General features: G+C 44.4%; 1 protein-coding gene across 1 annotated transcript in view; it reads left to right on the forward strand.

Moving 5' to 3' along the window:
* Positions 1-3,079: 3,079 nt before the first annotated feature.
* The window catches only part of ENDOU (endonuclease, poly(U) specific), a 32,808-nt gene continuing 22,104 nt past the window's right edge, over positions 3,080-13,783 (forward strand). The window contains exon 1 of the mRNA XM_033136850.1: positions 3,080-3,335. Coding sequence (XP_032992741.1) covers positions 3,278-3,335 — 58 coding nt within the window. The 5' untranslated portion in view covers positions 3,080-3,277. The remainder of the gene's footprint in view (positions 3,336-13,783) is intronic.

Genomic DNA, 13,783 nt, shown 5'->3' on the forward strand with positions numbered 1-13,783 from the left:
GAATCAAATCTACTTCAACATTTGTAAGGAGCATAGTTTTGGCACAGAGCTGTACAGATGTACAGCACAATCAACCAGTGATGAAAATGATACTCATAGCCTAGAGTAATGCATTATTATCCCAGTAGATGGTGTGGGTTTGACAACATTTATTAGAAAGTGAATATGATTAAACTTTGGTCCAGGAAACTGCAGTCACGGGCTCAAAAGGTATCAAAATTCATTCTGTTTCTGATATTTGCCAAATTTGGAGGATGCTGTGCTGTATGGTACTTGTCACCAAAGAACACTCTCCCCCAAATTCCCAGAGCAGTTTGCACTTTTAGGAAAAGTGTCAATTAAGGGGGGAAAGGCAGACAAAGCTAATGACCAGTTAGAGGAGAAATGGATAAATCTGTGCTTTAAGAAATAGCATAAAAGATTAGCACCTACCTGAAGCATTGGCAAAGGGGCAGACGGAAAGCTGCATTAGCAATCATTTGTTATTTGGTACATACATCCACAATTCCAGTTGTGAAGCAGGGGGGAAGCCAGGATCTCCCGCAGCAGATGGTTTTTATTGTGTGTTCCCTTGTTATGCTATGTGTTCATTCTGTGACCTTTTTCCTGCCCTTTCATCAGTGATGACGGCTTTTAATTAAATAGTGCCATCAGTGCACAACAAAAGACATTTCCTATCCTTGAGAAGCTTGCAGTTTTAATTTAGACAAAGGGAGATACCATGTGCTTTTTCCAGTGGCTGACATTTTGCCATTGTATCTCTTTTCATGTTGGATTGTGAAGGGTAAAGGGTAAAGGTAAAGGGACCCCGGACCATTAGGTCCAGTCATGTCCAACTCTGGGGTTGCGGCACTCATCTCGCTCTATAGGCCGACGGAGCTGGCATTTGTCCGCAGACAGCTTCCGGGTCATGTGGCCAGCACGACAAAGCTGCTTTTGGTGAACCAGAGCAGCGCACGGAAACGCCGTTTACCTTCCCGCCGGAGCGGTCCCTATTTATCTACTTGCACTTTGACGTGCTTTCGAACTGCTAGGTGGGCAGGAGAAGGGACCGAGCTATGGGAGCTCACCCCGTTGCTGGGATTCGAACCGCTGACCTTCTAGGTGGGCAGGAGAAGGGACCGAGCAACAGGAGCTTACCCTGTCGCGGGGATTCAAAACACCGACCTTCTGATCGGCAAGCCCTAGACTCTGTGGTTTAACCCACAGCTCCACCTGGGTCCCAGGTTGGATTGTGAAGGGTTTGGCATATTAAATGGATCTTCACAGAACTTATACACATATCCCCTTTTATGCTTACATTTGGGTTTTCTGATTGTCCTGTGCAAAGATGAGGACTGTCCTCATAGCTTCTTGAATGGTTCAGACTTACAAATCATGATGATAACCAAATGTAATTGCTAATAGCCGACTTGATTGCGAAGATGGCACAGTCCAGGCCATTAATATTAGTTGCAAACTAGAATAACCAGGGGACTCCACAGCTGTCTCTTCAGGATGTCTTCACTCACTGCCTGTCAACCTTTTTTTTTTTTTTTTTTGCTGGAAACAGGCTTGTCTACATATGAGCATGATTTAGCTGTTAATCCATTCCACCCCTCTTTTGAATTGGACCAAAGCACTCCACACCCGCATTTATGTGAATTTGTATTTGAGAAGCAACTTTGGTTTTGCCCAGTCATAGGAGCAGGCATTCTCTTTTGTGTTTGTTCCTGGCTTCTAATTTGTTGATTAGATTAAGACAATTAAGTACAGACAGGACATAAATGCAGAGAGTTGCTTTTAGGAAATGCGCAGAAGCACACAGTCAGGCAATTGTAAATTCTCAGCACACAATTTTCTTTAACTTGGCTAGCTGGTGCAGTTTTTTCTTTGGTTCAAATCTGAGGGATCAGCACTCTCTCTCTCTCTCTCTCTCTCTCACACACACACACAGAGGATGTTAGGGGAGGGATAGTTCCTCTCGTGGGGGACACATCAAGCTTCTTCTGGGGTAGTTCCCCACTCTGTACTCAGCAGCATTCACTTGTGGCTCCTACAAGCTGTCAGCATGTGACAGTGGGCATACCCAAGGAACGGTTTTGACTAGTCAGCTAAACCAAGTGAGGGGAGCTGATGGGGTTCAAACCTGTCAGTGAGTTAGAGACTTCCCCTTTATGCGAATACAAGCTCTAGCAGATTGAGTTGACGAGACGAATAAATTGGGTCCAGTGGCCAAGAAGGTGGTTTCTAACACAACAGTTTGACTTCACCCCTGAAGGTGCACTCCATTGTTTCTCAAGGCAGATGGATGCCAACAACAGCAACATCTATCTATCCATCTATCCATGCTCCTCCAGTTAGAGCTGGAAAAGAAATGAAAGCACCTGTAAATTCTCAACACACACTTTTCAGATTAACATTCCTCTGCAATATCTGCATAGAAATTTTTAATGTTTGCTTGTGCAGTTGCAAAGTTCAGAAAAAGTTCAAAAAATGCAAATTAAATAAGTTTGCCTTTAAATGCGAGTTACTTCTAATTTCACCCCATCCCTACTTGAGGTATACATCTGCATCAGAAGGATGTAGAGCTGGCATTTTATTTGACATTTGTGTCCTTACAACAATCCTGTAAGGCAGGTCACTATTATTCTCTTCCCCATATTGCAGATTGTGGGTGATGCTGAAGATAACTTGTCCAAGGCCACTTACAGAATTTGAGGCTGAACAATCAGATTTTAACCAAGGGCTTTCTGGACCATGACTCCACTTCTTAACTGCTACAGTTTCAGTTGGGGCTCTAGGCTTATAAAGTTCCCCCAAATAAATCCACTGCTAGTAACTATACAGTGGTACCTCTGGAGGCCCCATTAGCTAAAGTGGTGCTTTAGGTTAAGAACAGTTTCAGGTTAAGAACAGAGCTCCAGAACGAATTAAGTTCTTAACCCGAGGTACCACTGTATTTTGAAACACCTCTGTTGTAGAGCTGGATACATATTGCCACAGAAGCTACAAACAGGATTTTCCTGCCTGATGGCTGTGCTAATTTGATTGATATCACACAAGGTGATGCACAGAAGCATCGTTGGCTGACACTCACATGCACCTCTTCCCACCCTGTGTGATGCCATGCTATCTCTCTCCAACCCTCAAAGCTCCTCCTCATTTGCTTTGCGTGAACCACCCATAGCTATATATATATAATCATGCTGCGATGAAAGACAGCTTCAGTTGCTTGATTCTCTTTCCTGTGCCTCTTTGAAACTTCACCCTCATCACCATCTGTGCCACTTGGACCATGGAAACTTGGGCATGTCTTCTCCTGGCAGGAGCTTTCTGCAGCCTGGCATCTGGATGTAAGTAGTACCAGTAGTAGTAGTAGGTTTAAAAAACAGATTGAGTGTTTAGATTATCTGTACCCAGAGAAAGAGATGCTTTACGGTTTGATGCTGCACGGTGCTGAGGAAGAACTGCTTAAGGAACTATTGCATTGTCCACCTCCAGGTGCTGTTGGACTTCAGCTCCCATCAGCCCCAACCACCATGGCCAACGGTCAGGAAGTATAGGAGGTGGAATCCAGCAGGCCACCTGTTCCTCCCCGCATGACCAACCACTGACTACCAGTGGTTTCACACAGGGCTATTTCCAAGCTTTACCTTGAAATGCTGGGGATTGAACCTGGGACATTCCACATGCCAAACATGTGTCCTGCCAGTGGCACTGAGTTATGGCCCTTCCCCTTACAACTGCAGAGCCATCTCTACGTAAGTCCTAAACTGAGAGGCTCCAATCCCAAACACATTTATTAGCAAACAACTCCAAGAGAGCAGGACTTACTTCCAAGTAAATATGCCTAAGGTTGCAATGAAAAGAGATGGTTGATTACTCTGCATTTGATTTCTATAAGCTCAGTAACTCACAGGTGGGTCACAAGCTGATTCTTTTGCTAGGCATTGCACTTAAGGTGACAGCAGATGACAGGAATGTTCCATCTGTGAGGTTGGGTGAGCGGCACATGCAAGCAACTCATCACTCTATACAGTATTGCAGTCATCAAGGGAATGTGTGAACTAGAGCTGTTCCACAAATACCTGTCATACATCCAAGTCTGCTGTTTTTGCTATTCCCAGGGCTCTTATTCCCCACTGAAAGACACACCTTTGAGTGTTTCATTTTTAAGTCATTTCCAGCAGGTTAAATGCCTAGAGGTAGCACCAGTGCTTTTTTTCTTTTTTAAAAAAATGTTTAGGTACTCATTTTGACTCAAGAAAATCACCATTTTATAGTTCAATTTGGGGGAAAGAAACACAGTAAATGGACAAAAGTACCGGTACAAAGATTCACAAAATGTTTAGGAGTATGCATACCCCTGTGTCCCCACAGAAAAAAGCACTGGGTAGCACTCCACTGAAAAGTGGCCATTGAATGTATGCTACTTGAAATGAGCGCATGCACACACACACACACACACACACACACACACACACACACACACAATAAACATTGCTGATTCTAGTGGGGTTTTGGGTGGTACTGGGGAGTTTATTGGGCCAGATGTCCTTAGTGGGCTCCCTTCCTTGAGTGGGTTCATCTCCTTCCTTTGGTCCCTGCTGCCCTTTCATTTGCCTTCTCCCTCTTGAGCACGAGTAGGCAAACTAAGGCCCGGGGGCCGGATCTGGCCCAATCACCTTCTCAATCCGGCCCATGGATGGTCCAGTATTCAGCATGTTTTTACATGAGTAGAATGTGTCCTTTTATTTAAAATGCATCTCTGGGTTATTTATGGGGCATAGGAATTCGTTCATTTATTTTTTTCCAAAATATAGTCCGGGCCCCCACAAGGTCTGAGGGACAGTGGACTGGCCCCCTGCTGAAAAAGTTTGCTGAACCCTGCTCTTGAGTGCTTTTTCCTGGCAGCAATGGGCTCTTCCTGATCTGTGAGAATGCCCCTTGTTTGCTTGCCTGGATGGAGAGATGTCTATGTGTGCACAGAAACATTTGACTTGTGCATGACTGAGATGCAGCCTACTGTACAGAGCTAAGAGTCACATCCGTTGCACTGCCTATTTTGCCTTTGGCTCTAACCACTGCACAGCATGTTTCCCCCAGAAGGTTGTGCATGAAGTGGCTCATTGAAAAAGGTTTCCCACCTCCGGGCTTCTGAAAAAAACATCTGCAACACATTTTATGGTGTGCCCATCTCTTTCTCATCTGGACACAGAGCTAAATTGGATTGTAGCTTTAGTATAAGCTGGATTCATGCCAAATTCATTCTCCAGACAGTGTTGAAAAATAATTATATTTATGAGCATTGACAAATACCTGCTCAATTGTAGTACTCAGGAGCCAACCAGGATAAAAGGGAGCATAGTGACAGTTCTGGTAGTAGCACACAGCTATAGCATTACTGTTTGGGAGAGATGATTTACCAGTGGTCAAGTCTGCCACTGGAAAAGATGCTGTCTTAAACACTATGAGGTAAATACAAGAAAGAATATTTTAAAAGGTTGTGCATTTCTATGATTTGGTAAATATGGCTGTTATTGTGTGCAGGCCCTGTTGATATTAGAGAAAGAGTACTGTGAAAAGGGACGTAGGTGGCGCTGTGGGTTAAACCACAGAGCATAGGGCTTGCCGATCAGAAGGTTGGTGGTTCGAATCCCCGCGACGGGTTGAGCTCCTGTTGCTTGGTCTGTGCTCCTGCCAACCTAGCAGTTTGAAAGCACGAAGTGCAAGTAGATAAATTGGTACCGCTCTGGCAGGAAGGTAAACAGCATTTCTGTGCTCTGCTCTGGTTCGCCAGAAGCGGCTTAGTCATGCTGGCCACATGACCCGGAAGTTGTATTCCGGCTCCCTCGGCCAATAAAGCGAGATGAGCGCTGCAACCCCAGAGTCGTCCGCGACTGGACCTAACGGTCAGGGGTCCCTTTACCCTTTTATTGTGAAAAGACTATCCTTGATCATGGTTTCAGTAGTGCATTTCCACGTTTCTCTCACTGAGGGGAACACAAAAAGATTTCACTGCTTCTAATCCCTGCAGTCCAGCCCCAAAGAGTTATTCAGCCTGCACCACTGCTTGTCGTTCCACATAGCTAGGAAAGGCTGGTGCATGTGTGCAATATGGGTTATTATTGTCGCAGAGTTGCTACCACAATTAGGGGGAAATGGAATGAATGAAGTAGAGCCACTTCCCAAATTCATTGGGCCTTTCCAAAAATCTGTCATGTTTAAATTGCATCATCTTGCAATAGAAAAAAAACACTGTGGCACTATGGGGAAGGTCCATACCTTCGGGGAAGGGCTGTGGCTCAGCAGGAGAGCACATGCTTTGCATGCAAATTGTTCCAGACTTAATCTCTGGCATCTCCTGGTAGAGTTGGGAAACCCTGGATGTCAGGAGAGCTACTGCCAGTCAGAGCAGAGTGGACAATAAGGAGAGAAATAGACCAAGGGTCAGACTTGTATTCCTCTTCCGTCTTCTAAGAAATTGACCAAGAACAGCACAGCCCAAAATGACCTAATTTTTTTCACCAAGGTGAATTTTCTGCCCCACCCCCTTTGAAATGCTGCTCAAAGCAAACAGTACTAAAACAGAATCAGATTTGCATATACTAAATGCTTCACTGATTGCAAGGGCTCACTAACCTTCCTCTAAAACACTGTTCATGCTTCTGGTGGTGCACTATAGTACGCTCTCAATATCAAGGCTGACTACTCGTGTGTTGTGTCTTTAAATCCAGAACCAGGAGAAGCAGATAGGTGGTTTTTGCCAAAGACTATACCTGCACAGAACTTATGGGCTGCGAGGAACATCCAATATCTACAGCTTATTAGAGCTGATCGATTTCTTGAGAAGATGTCCTCCTAAGTCTGTAACACTTCAGAATGCTGCTGGGAGGGATTGTTTGTGAATGCTGTTTTTTAAAAATAATAGAAACACAGTTTTACTAGTTTTCTACTTTCATTGAAGTTCTTTTCATGCACCGGAGCATTCAAACATGAGATTTTTTTCTACCTGAATTAAGAAGTGGTACAGGCCCAACAAGATCAGCCATAGGACATAAATCACATACAGACTTTATAACTAAGATGATTCTGGGCTGTTGCCTGACACCTTGCTTTTCCTGCAGCTGTTTTGCACCATCTTCTTCCCGCCTGGGGCCTTCTGCAGGCATGCAAGCCACGTGAGCTGTTCATTAAGTTATGGCACCTACCCTTTAATGCCAGCTTGGCCCTGTGACTGGGGGCGCCATGCAGTCATGAAATTTGTGGGTGCCCGACTCCTTCATGGGGAATTTTGTGGGTGCTCAGGCACTCAGGGCCCCAGGGAGTTGACACCTATGCTGGCAGACTTAGACCCAAGACACTTGGGCTCAAATCCCTGTTCAGCCATAAAGCTCACAGGGTGTCTTTTGGTTAATTGGTATCTTTCAGACTCGGAAGTGGGCATATATCTTCCTCTTGGAAGAAAAGCAGGATCGAAACAGTCTCTTTTGAACATCCAGTGCTGGGCAGAGAAATGGTTGCCCAGTTGCTGCATAAGATCATAGCCCTATTCAGAAACTAGGTTTAGACCTCCTAGTGAACAATGAAAAAAAAGGGGGGGGTGTTACTGATCATTAGAGAGCTGCATGATACGGACTTGCAAGAGGCGCATGGCAAATGTGCTTCTGAATGCTCAATGGGAGCGGGGGAGTCTGCCAGCCTCCACAATGTGTGCATGTCCATTCTACAAGTGGAATCCTGAACCTGGGTTGGAGGACCCCCCTCCCCCCTGTCTTCAGTTGCTCTGGGAGGTGCAGCAGGGATGCCAGCCAGTCTGTGAGGCTTGGTGAGAACAGCTGGGAGGGGTGGCAGATCTGGCCCCCCCCAGGAGCATGCCGCTCCTTGTCTCCTGCTCCTCCTCTGCACCCCCACCTGCTCCTTTCCAGCCTCCATTTTCTCCCCCCCCCCCACCACCACAACCTTCAGCACGCCAGGACTTTCCTGGGCCACCTCAGGTGGTGGTGGAAAAGGTGGAGGAGGTGGCATCTCCTGTTTTGCCTCAAGGGCCCTCCTCTCTGACCTTCCTGTGGATCAGCTAAGGGAGAGGGAAGGTTGAGCAGGAACAATGCTGGATTCATTGGGGGGGGGGGAGTTTCCCTGCACAGGGTGCAGAATGGAACAAATATTTAGGAGGGGGTGCCAACTTTCATTCAGTGCACCATATTACCAGAGTCCTTCCCTGACAGGAGGTGGCAATGGTTCAACAGGAGCCTGAGCAGGAGGATGCAGTCCTGTCACTTGGAATCACTGCCTTCAGATCCGCCTGCCCTGAAGTGAGTGCCCCATACTTAATCTTTAGAAGCCCAGTGGGAGGGGCTGGGAAACTTGTTGGGACATCTTTGTCACTTCTGACCAGTGAACTTCCTGTCCTGCTCCTGAACTCCTGAACTCCCGATCTCAAGACTTCTGATCACCGTGTCTGTTGCTGAGCCTGTACTGTTACTTTTCTGGATAAATAGCTGTTCCGTCCTCAGAGCCGCTGTCTCTGCATGTTGCGTGTGACAATATTGAGCTACATGGACCAATGGTATGACTCATTCTAAGGGCGTTTTCTACATGATGGGCAAGATGTTCTCCTCTCCTGGTGTTCAGCCAATATCTACCATCCCATAACTCAAACCCACTAAACGCCCTGCAGAGAGCAAGGCTCCGTCCACATCTAAATGGCAACCTTAAGGTATCTGAAGAGGGCTATCATTCATGTCCCCCTCTCAATCATAGAATCATAGAGTTGGAGGAGACCACAAGGGCCATCCAGTCCAACCCCCTGCCAAGCAGGAAAGACCATCAAAGCATTCCTAACAGATGGCTGTCAAGCCTCTGCTTAAAGACCTCCAAAGAAGGAGACTCCACTGAGGAGACTCAGTTCTCTTATTCCTAGGTTGGAGGTGTTGACCTAGTGTTGGAAAAATCCTCATCTTTGGGGTGGTGAGGGAGGGAGAGGGTACTACAACAACAACAACAACAACAACTTTATTATTTATACCCTATCCATCTGGATGGGTTGCCCCAGCCACTCTGGGCAGCTTCCAACATGTATAAAAACATAATAAAACGTCAGACATTAAAAACTTCCCAATACAGGGCTCCCTTCAGATGTTTTCTAGAAGTTGTGTAGTTCATCATCTCCTTGACATCTGAAAGGAGGGTGTTCTACAGGGAGGGCACCACTACCAAGAAGGCCCTCTGCCTGGTTGCCTGTAACATCACTTCTCACAGTGAGGGAACTGCCAGAAGACCCTCAGAGGAGGATCTCAGTTTCCGGGCTGAACGATGGGGGTGGAGATGCTCCTTCAGGTATCCAGGGCCAAGACTGATTGGTGCTTTAAAAGTCAGCACCAACACTCTCAATTGTGTTTGGAAACGTACTGGGAGCCGGTGAAGATAATTTAGGACCAGTGTTATATGGTCCTGGCGGCCACTCCCAGTCACCAGTCTAGCTGCTTCATTCTGGATTAGTTGAAGTTTCCGAGCCACCTTCAAAGGTAGCCCCAAGCAGAGTGCATTGCAGTAGTCCAAATGGGAGATAACCAGAGCATGTTCAACTCTGGTGGGATGGTGTGCAGGCAGGTAGAGTCTCAGCCAGCATACTAGATGGAGCTGGTAGACAGCCACCCTGGACACAGAAGAGGAATGGAAAGGTCTTCCTGTTGTAATGTTGGGTTGCACATAGTGAGTAGAACAAAGAGCTGAATCATCATCATATATTTCTTGAAATGCCAGCAATCCTGTGCAAAAAATCCCATTAGTTTAATGAACTTTGTAGCGGCAAATCTACAGGCAGGGTTGACGTAATTTTAAAATGCATATTTTATGCAATTAATAAATATGTTCTGGTTTAACCGCTCTTTCTTCATGCTTGCTCTATTGCACAGTTGCTTGGAACAGTTACTTAATGGATGGTAAGAGTTGCCCCATTTAGCAAGCATCTCCATTTGCCACACATTATGATGAACTGGTGATTAATTACCAGTAACCTGAATGAAGTAACAAAAAGCAACTACCAAGGTGATGATGAATAATAAAGAGAGCAAGCAACCCAGGGGAGGAAATATGAAATGTTACACCACGAATCACATTTATTCATCTCTAAATAAAATCTGTTTTTGAGTTTTTAACTTTTGTGTTGAAAATTGAAAAGGGGAGCTAATATATGGCTCATCTGAAAGACCCTATTCACTCATACAAACCTGTCTGGGTTCTGAGATTATCATGAGAGGAAGCTCTTCTCTCAGTTCCACCACCCTCACAGCCACACCGGCATGCTTGGTAGGGAAGCAGTACAGGGCCTTCTCAGTCATGGCTGCTCCCAGACTTTGGAACTCCCTCCCAAGAGAAGCTAGACTGGCTCCCTTGTTGTCCTTCCGCCGGCAGGTGGAGACCTTCTTGTTCCAACAAATTTAGGGAAACTGACTGCTTTTAACAAAACGGCTAGTGCCGTATGGTTTTTACTGTCATTATTTTTATGGTTTTGATAGGGGGTGTGTGTGTGTGTGTGTGTGTGTGTGTGTGTGTGTGTGTGTAGATATAGTTTTAATTCTATGTTTAATTGTTTTTGAATGGTTTTTAGCTATTCTTATTTTCATCTGTAAGCTGCCTTGAGTCTCTGCCAGGGAAAAAGGCAGGGTATGTATAAACAAACAAACAAATTTGAACCTTTAACTTTCAAGCTCTGTGTCAGAGACCCTCAAATGTACTGAGTACAAGCAATCAGAATAAGGTCCACTATTTGACTGCTGTGTTTTTTATAATTGACTTTTTATTTTTTTCTGTGTATACAGCAATGTTCTTTTGTTGCTATGGCTGTTGGCTGATGCAAATAAAGTCTCATTTATTCATTCATTCACTGACTACAAGTGGTGATCTTCATGTGGAGATAATCCTGCTCCCCACCCCCAAAACTGAAGGCAGTTAAAAGAGGGGTCACTGCATCATACTTTCATCTCTGGTAAACATGTTTTGCAGGTTTATGAATTATTTCAAAAATTTACAAAACCAATTTTATTAGAAGCAAGAGTGAGTTTTAAAAAGTGGTGTGTTCCATGGAAACAGACCCTTTCTCAAACTACTTTGAACTTTAAAAACCGTGATGCAATATAGTATGCCGAAATGTCCACTTCCAATTTCCACTGATGTTCTGAAGCAGATCTGCACTTTGAAAATCACCGAGGTTTCCACTGGCAATCAAAACGTGCCTTTTATTTCCCCCGTCATTAACAGCAGATTCCGGGGATTTACCACGATCAGGAGATGGCTAAAAGTCTCACTGTCTACTCTGCTCAAGCTTACAAGCTTCATTATACAAACAACCACGATTACAGTCATTTGCCTTTGGCAAATAACATGCATTGCGGAACTCTTGTTCTCCTGAGAACAAGAGAACACTTGCACACATTTAGTTTGTGGTGCTGCATGTGAAATCATTTGATTTATATTCTACACAGTGATGGAACTCAGGGTCACATCCAAAGAGTTTGCATAGCTTCTAGGGATGCGTGGATCTGTCAATTTTGGATTCTCTCTGCTTCACATTTTTCTGATCATAATTTCACTTTGCCACTTTGGATCACTTTTGTAATCACAAAAATCAACATTTTATTGTGCATCAATATAAACATTTCGAATTTAATTTCCCCTAATATGCACATTTTTGCAAGCAATTTCCCCATATAAATGCATTTATTTGTTATTTATATATGTGTTCATGGACACTCCCCTAACATGCACATTTTTAATACATTCTTTGGGTTTGGAGAAGTGCATCAAAAAATCTGGACAAGTGCATGTTTTGAAGGATACTCATGTTTCAGTTCATGAAAATTAGGTAACTGCACATTAAGAGGCAAAGCATAACACACACACACACCATGTTATATATTAGCTTCATCAGAGTTTCTGCATCACTTGCCATCAAGCCTTGTCCTAAGATTCCATTTTTTATTTTGTTGCACTAAGGGATGCTGATTTCATTAAAAAAAATGCTGCTCAATTGTAAATAAAAAAAAAAAAACATACGGTAATTTTTTTTAAAAGCCTCAAGGTGGATAGTCAGTGTGGTGCCCTCCAGAAATTCTGGACTCCATCTCCCATCTCCCGTGACCATTGGTCATGCTGGCCAGGGCTGGTGCAAGTTGTGGTCCAAAACAGCTAGCCATGTTCCCTACCTCTGTGCTATTAAAGGTGGTATTGTGGTTCTTTGCATATAATAGTTATAATCTACTTTAGATGGACAGGGAACGGGGAACAAAGGAGGGGAGGGGGGCTGCCATCTTGTTAACTTTTCTTATCTAGCTCCCCTTGGTGCTCTGCTTTTATCTCCTGGGGTGGGGGGATCTGCATGCTGTTAAGGCGCAAGAGCAGAGCTGGTGAAGAAAAGGAGGTAACCCTAGTAACAACTGGGGCATGGCATAGGATAAAACAGAGGTGAGTCAGCTTGTAGAAGGGAAACAGGTGAAGTGAGGTTGACTCAATTCAAAGATGCTGCTAAAGTATTGCCACTGACCTCACCAATCTCTGCCGAGAAGTAGCAAGAGATTCCAGGGGTCTTGGCACATAACCAGGTTTTGTGTTTCCTTGGAAAAATCATGGCACAATGGAGGCTATAGTGTTTTTTATGAAATAGTGTTTATTCATACATAGTTACACCTGAGTTTTATGGAGAAAGAGTTCACAGTATTTACATCTCAAGAGGTCAAAACAAAATAAAAAATAAAAAATTCCTTCCAGTAGCACCTTAGAGACCAACTAAGTTTGTTCTTGGTATGAGCTTTCGTGTGCATGCACACTTCTTCAGATACAAGAGGTGTGTGTCCTTTCCCAGCAGCACAGCATTCAGAGACATCTTAATTATGTATCATCATTTATTACATTTGTATACCACCTTTTATCCATAGCTCTCAGGGTGGTTCACAGCATAAAAATGCAAGATTAATAATAATAAAAACAAGAACAAACCAAGCACCTTCACCCGCACCCCCCAAGGGAGGTGGGAGGGACCATAATGAGTGGAGTTTCACGGCACTCACTCAAAAATGTATCTATTTGGTGACCTTGCTTCTCCCAACTTCTTGAAGGAAACAGTAATACAATGCTATTATGTTATTGGTAAGAGCAGGGGTCAGCAAACTTTTCAGCAGGGGGCCACTGTCCCTCAGACCTTGTGGGGGGCCGGACTATATTTTGGAAAAGAAAAAAAAAACAAATTCCTATGCCCCACAAATAACCCAGAGATGCATTTTAAATAAAAGGACACATTCTACTCATGTAAAAACACACTGATTCCCGGAACATCCACAGGCCGGATTTAGGTGGTGATTGGGCCAAATCTGGCCCCCAAGCCTTAGTTTGCCTACCCATGGGTAAAAGTGTCTCTAAGTACAGAGTGCCCTTCCTTCATAGTCAGAACTGTAGTCAGTCCCAGAATAATTAAGGAGCTGAGAAGGCATGATAACTCAAGGCTGCAGCATATGTTTGTTGTATTTTGAATGCTCTGGGTTCAATCTCTGACATCTCCAGGTTAAAAATGTGAGGCTGCAGGTAATTTGAAATGTACCCACACCTGAGATACTGGAGAGCAGCCAGAGTAGACAATAGACAAATTATTTAATCTGGCAGCTTCCTTTTTGCATGGATTAGGCTAGCTAGTAGCATCCCCTGTATATTCTAAGGGACCCATCACTTCTTGCAGCATTCTTATAACACAAACCACAAATGTTTCTGAAACATTTTAAGGTTGTACTCCACTAGCCCTTCTAACCTA

The sequence above is a fragment of the Lacerta agilis genome, chromosome 2 (assembly GCF_009819535.1).
Source record: "Lacerta agilis isolate rLacAgi1 chromosome 2, rLacAgi1.pri, whole genome shotgun sequence".
Taxonomy (NCBI): domain Eukaryota; kingdom Metazoa; phylum Chordata; class Lepidosauria; order Squamata; family Lacertidae; genus Lacerta; species Lacerta agilis.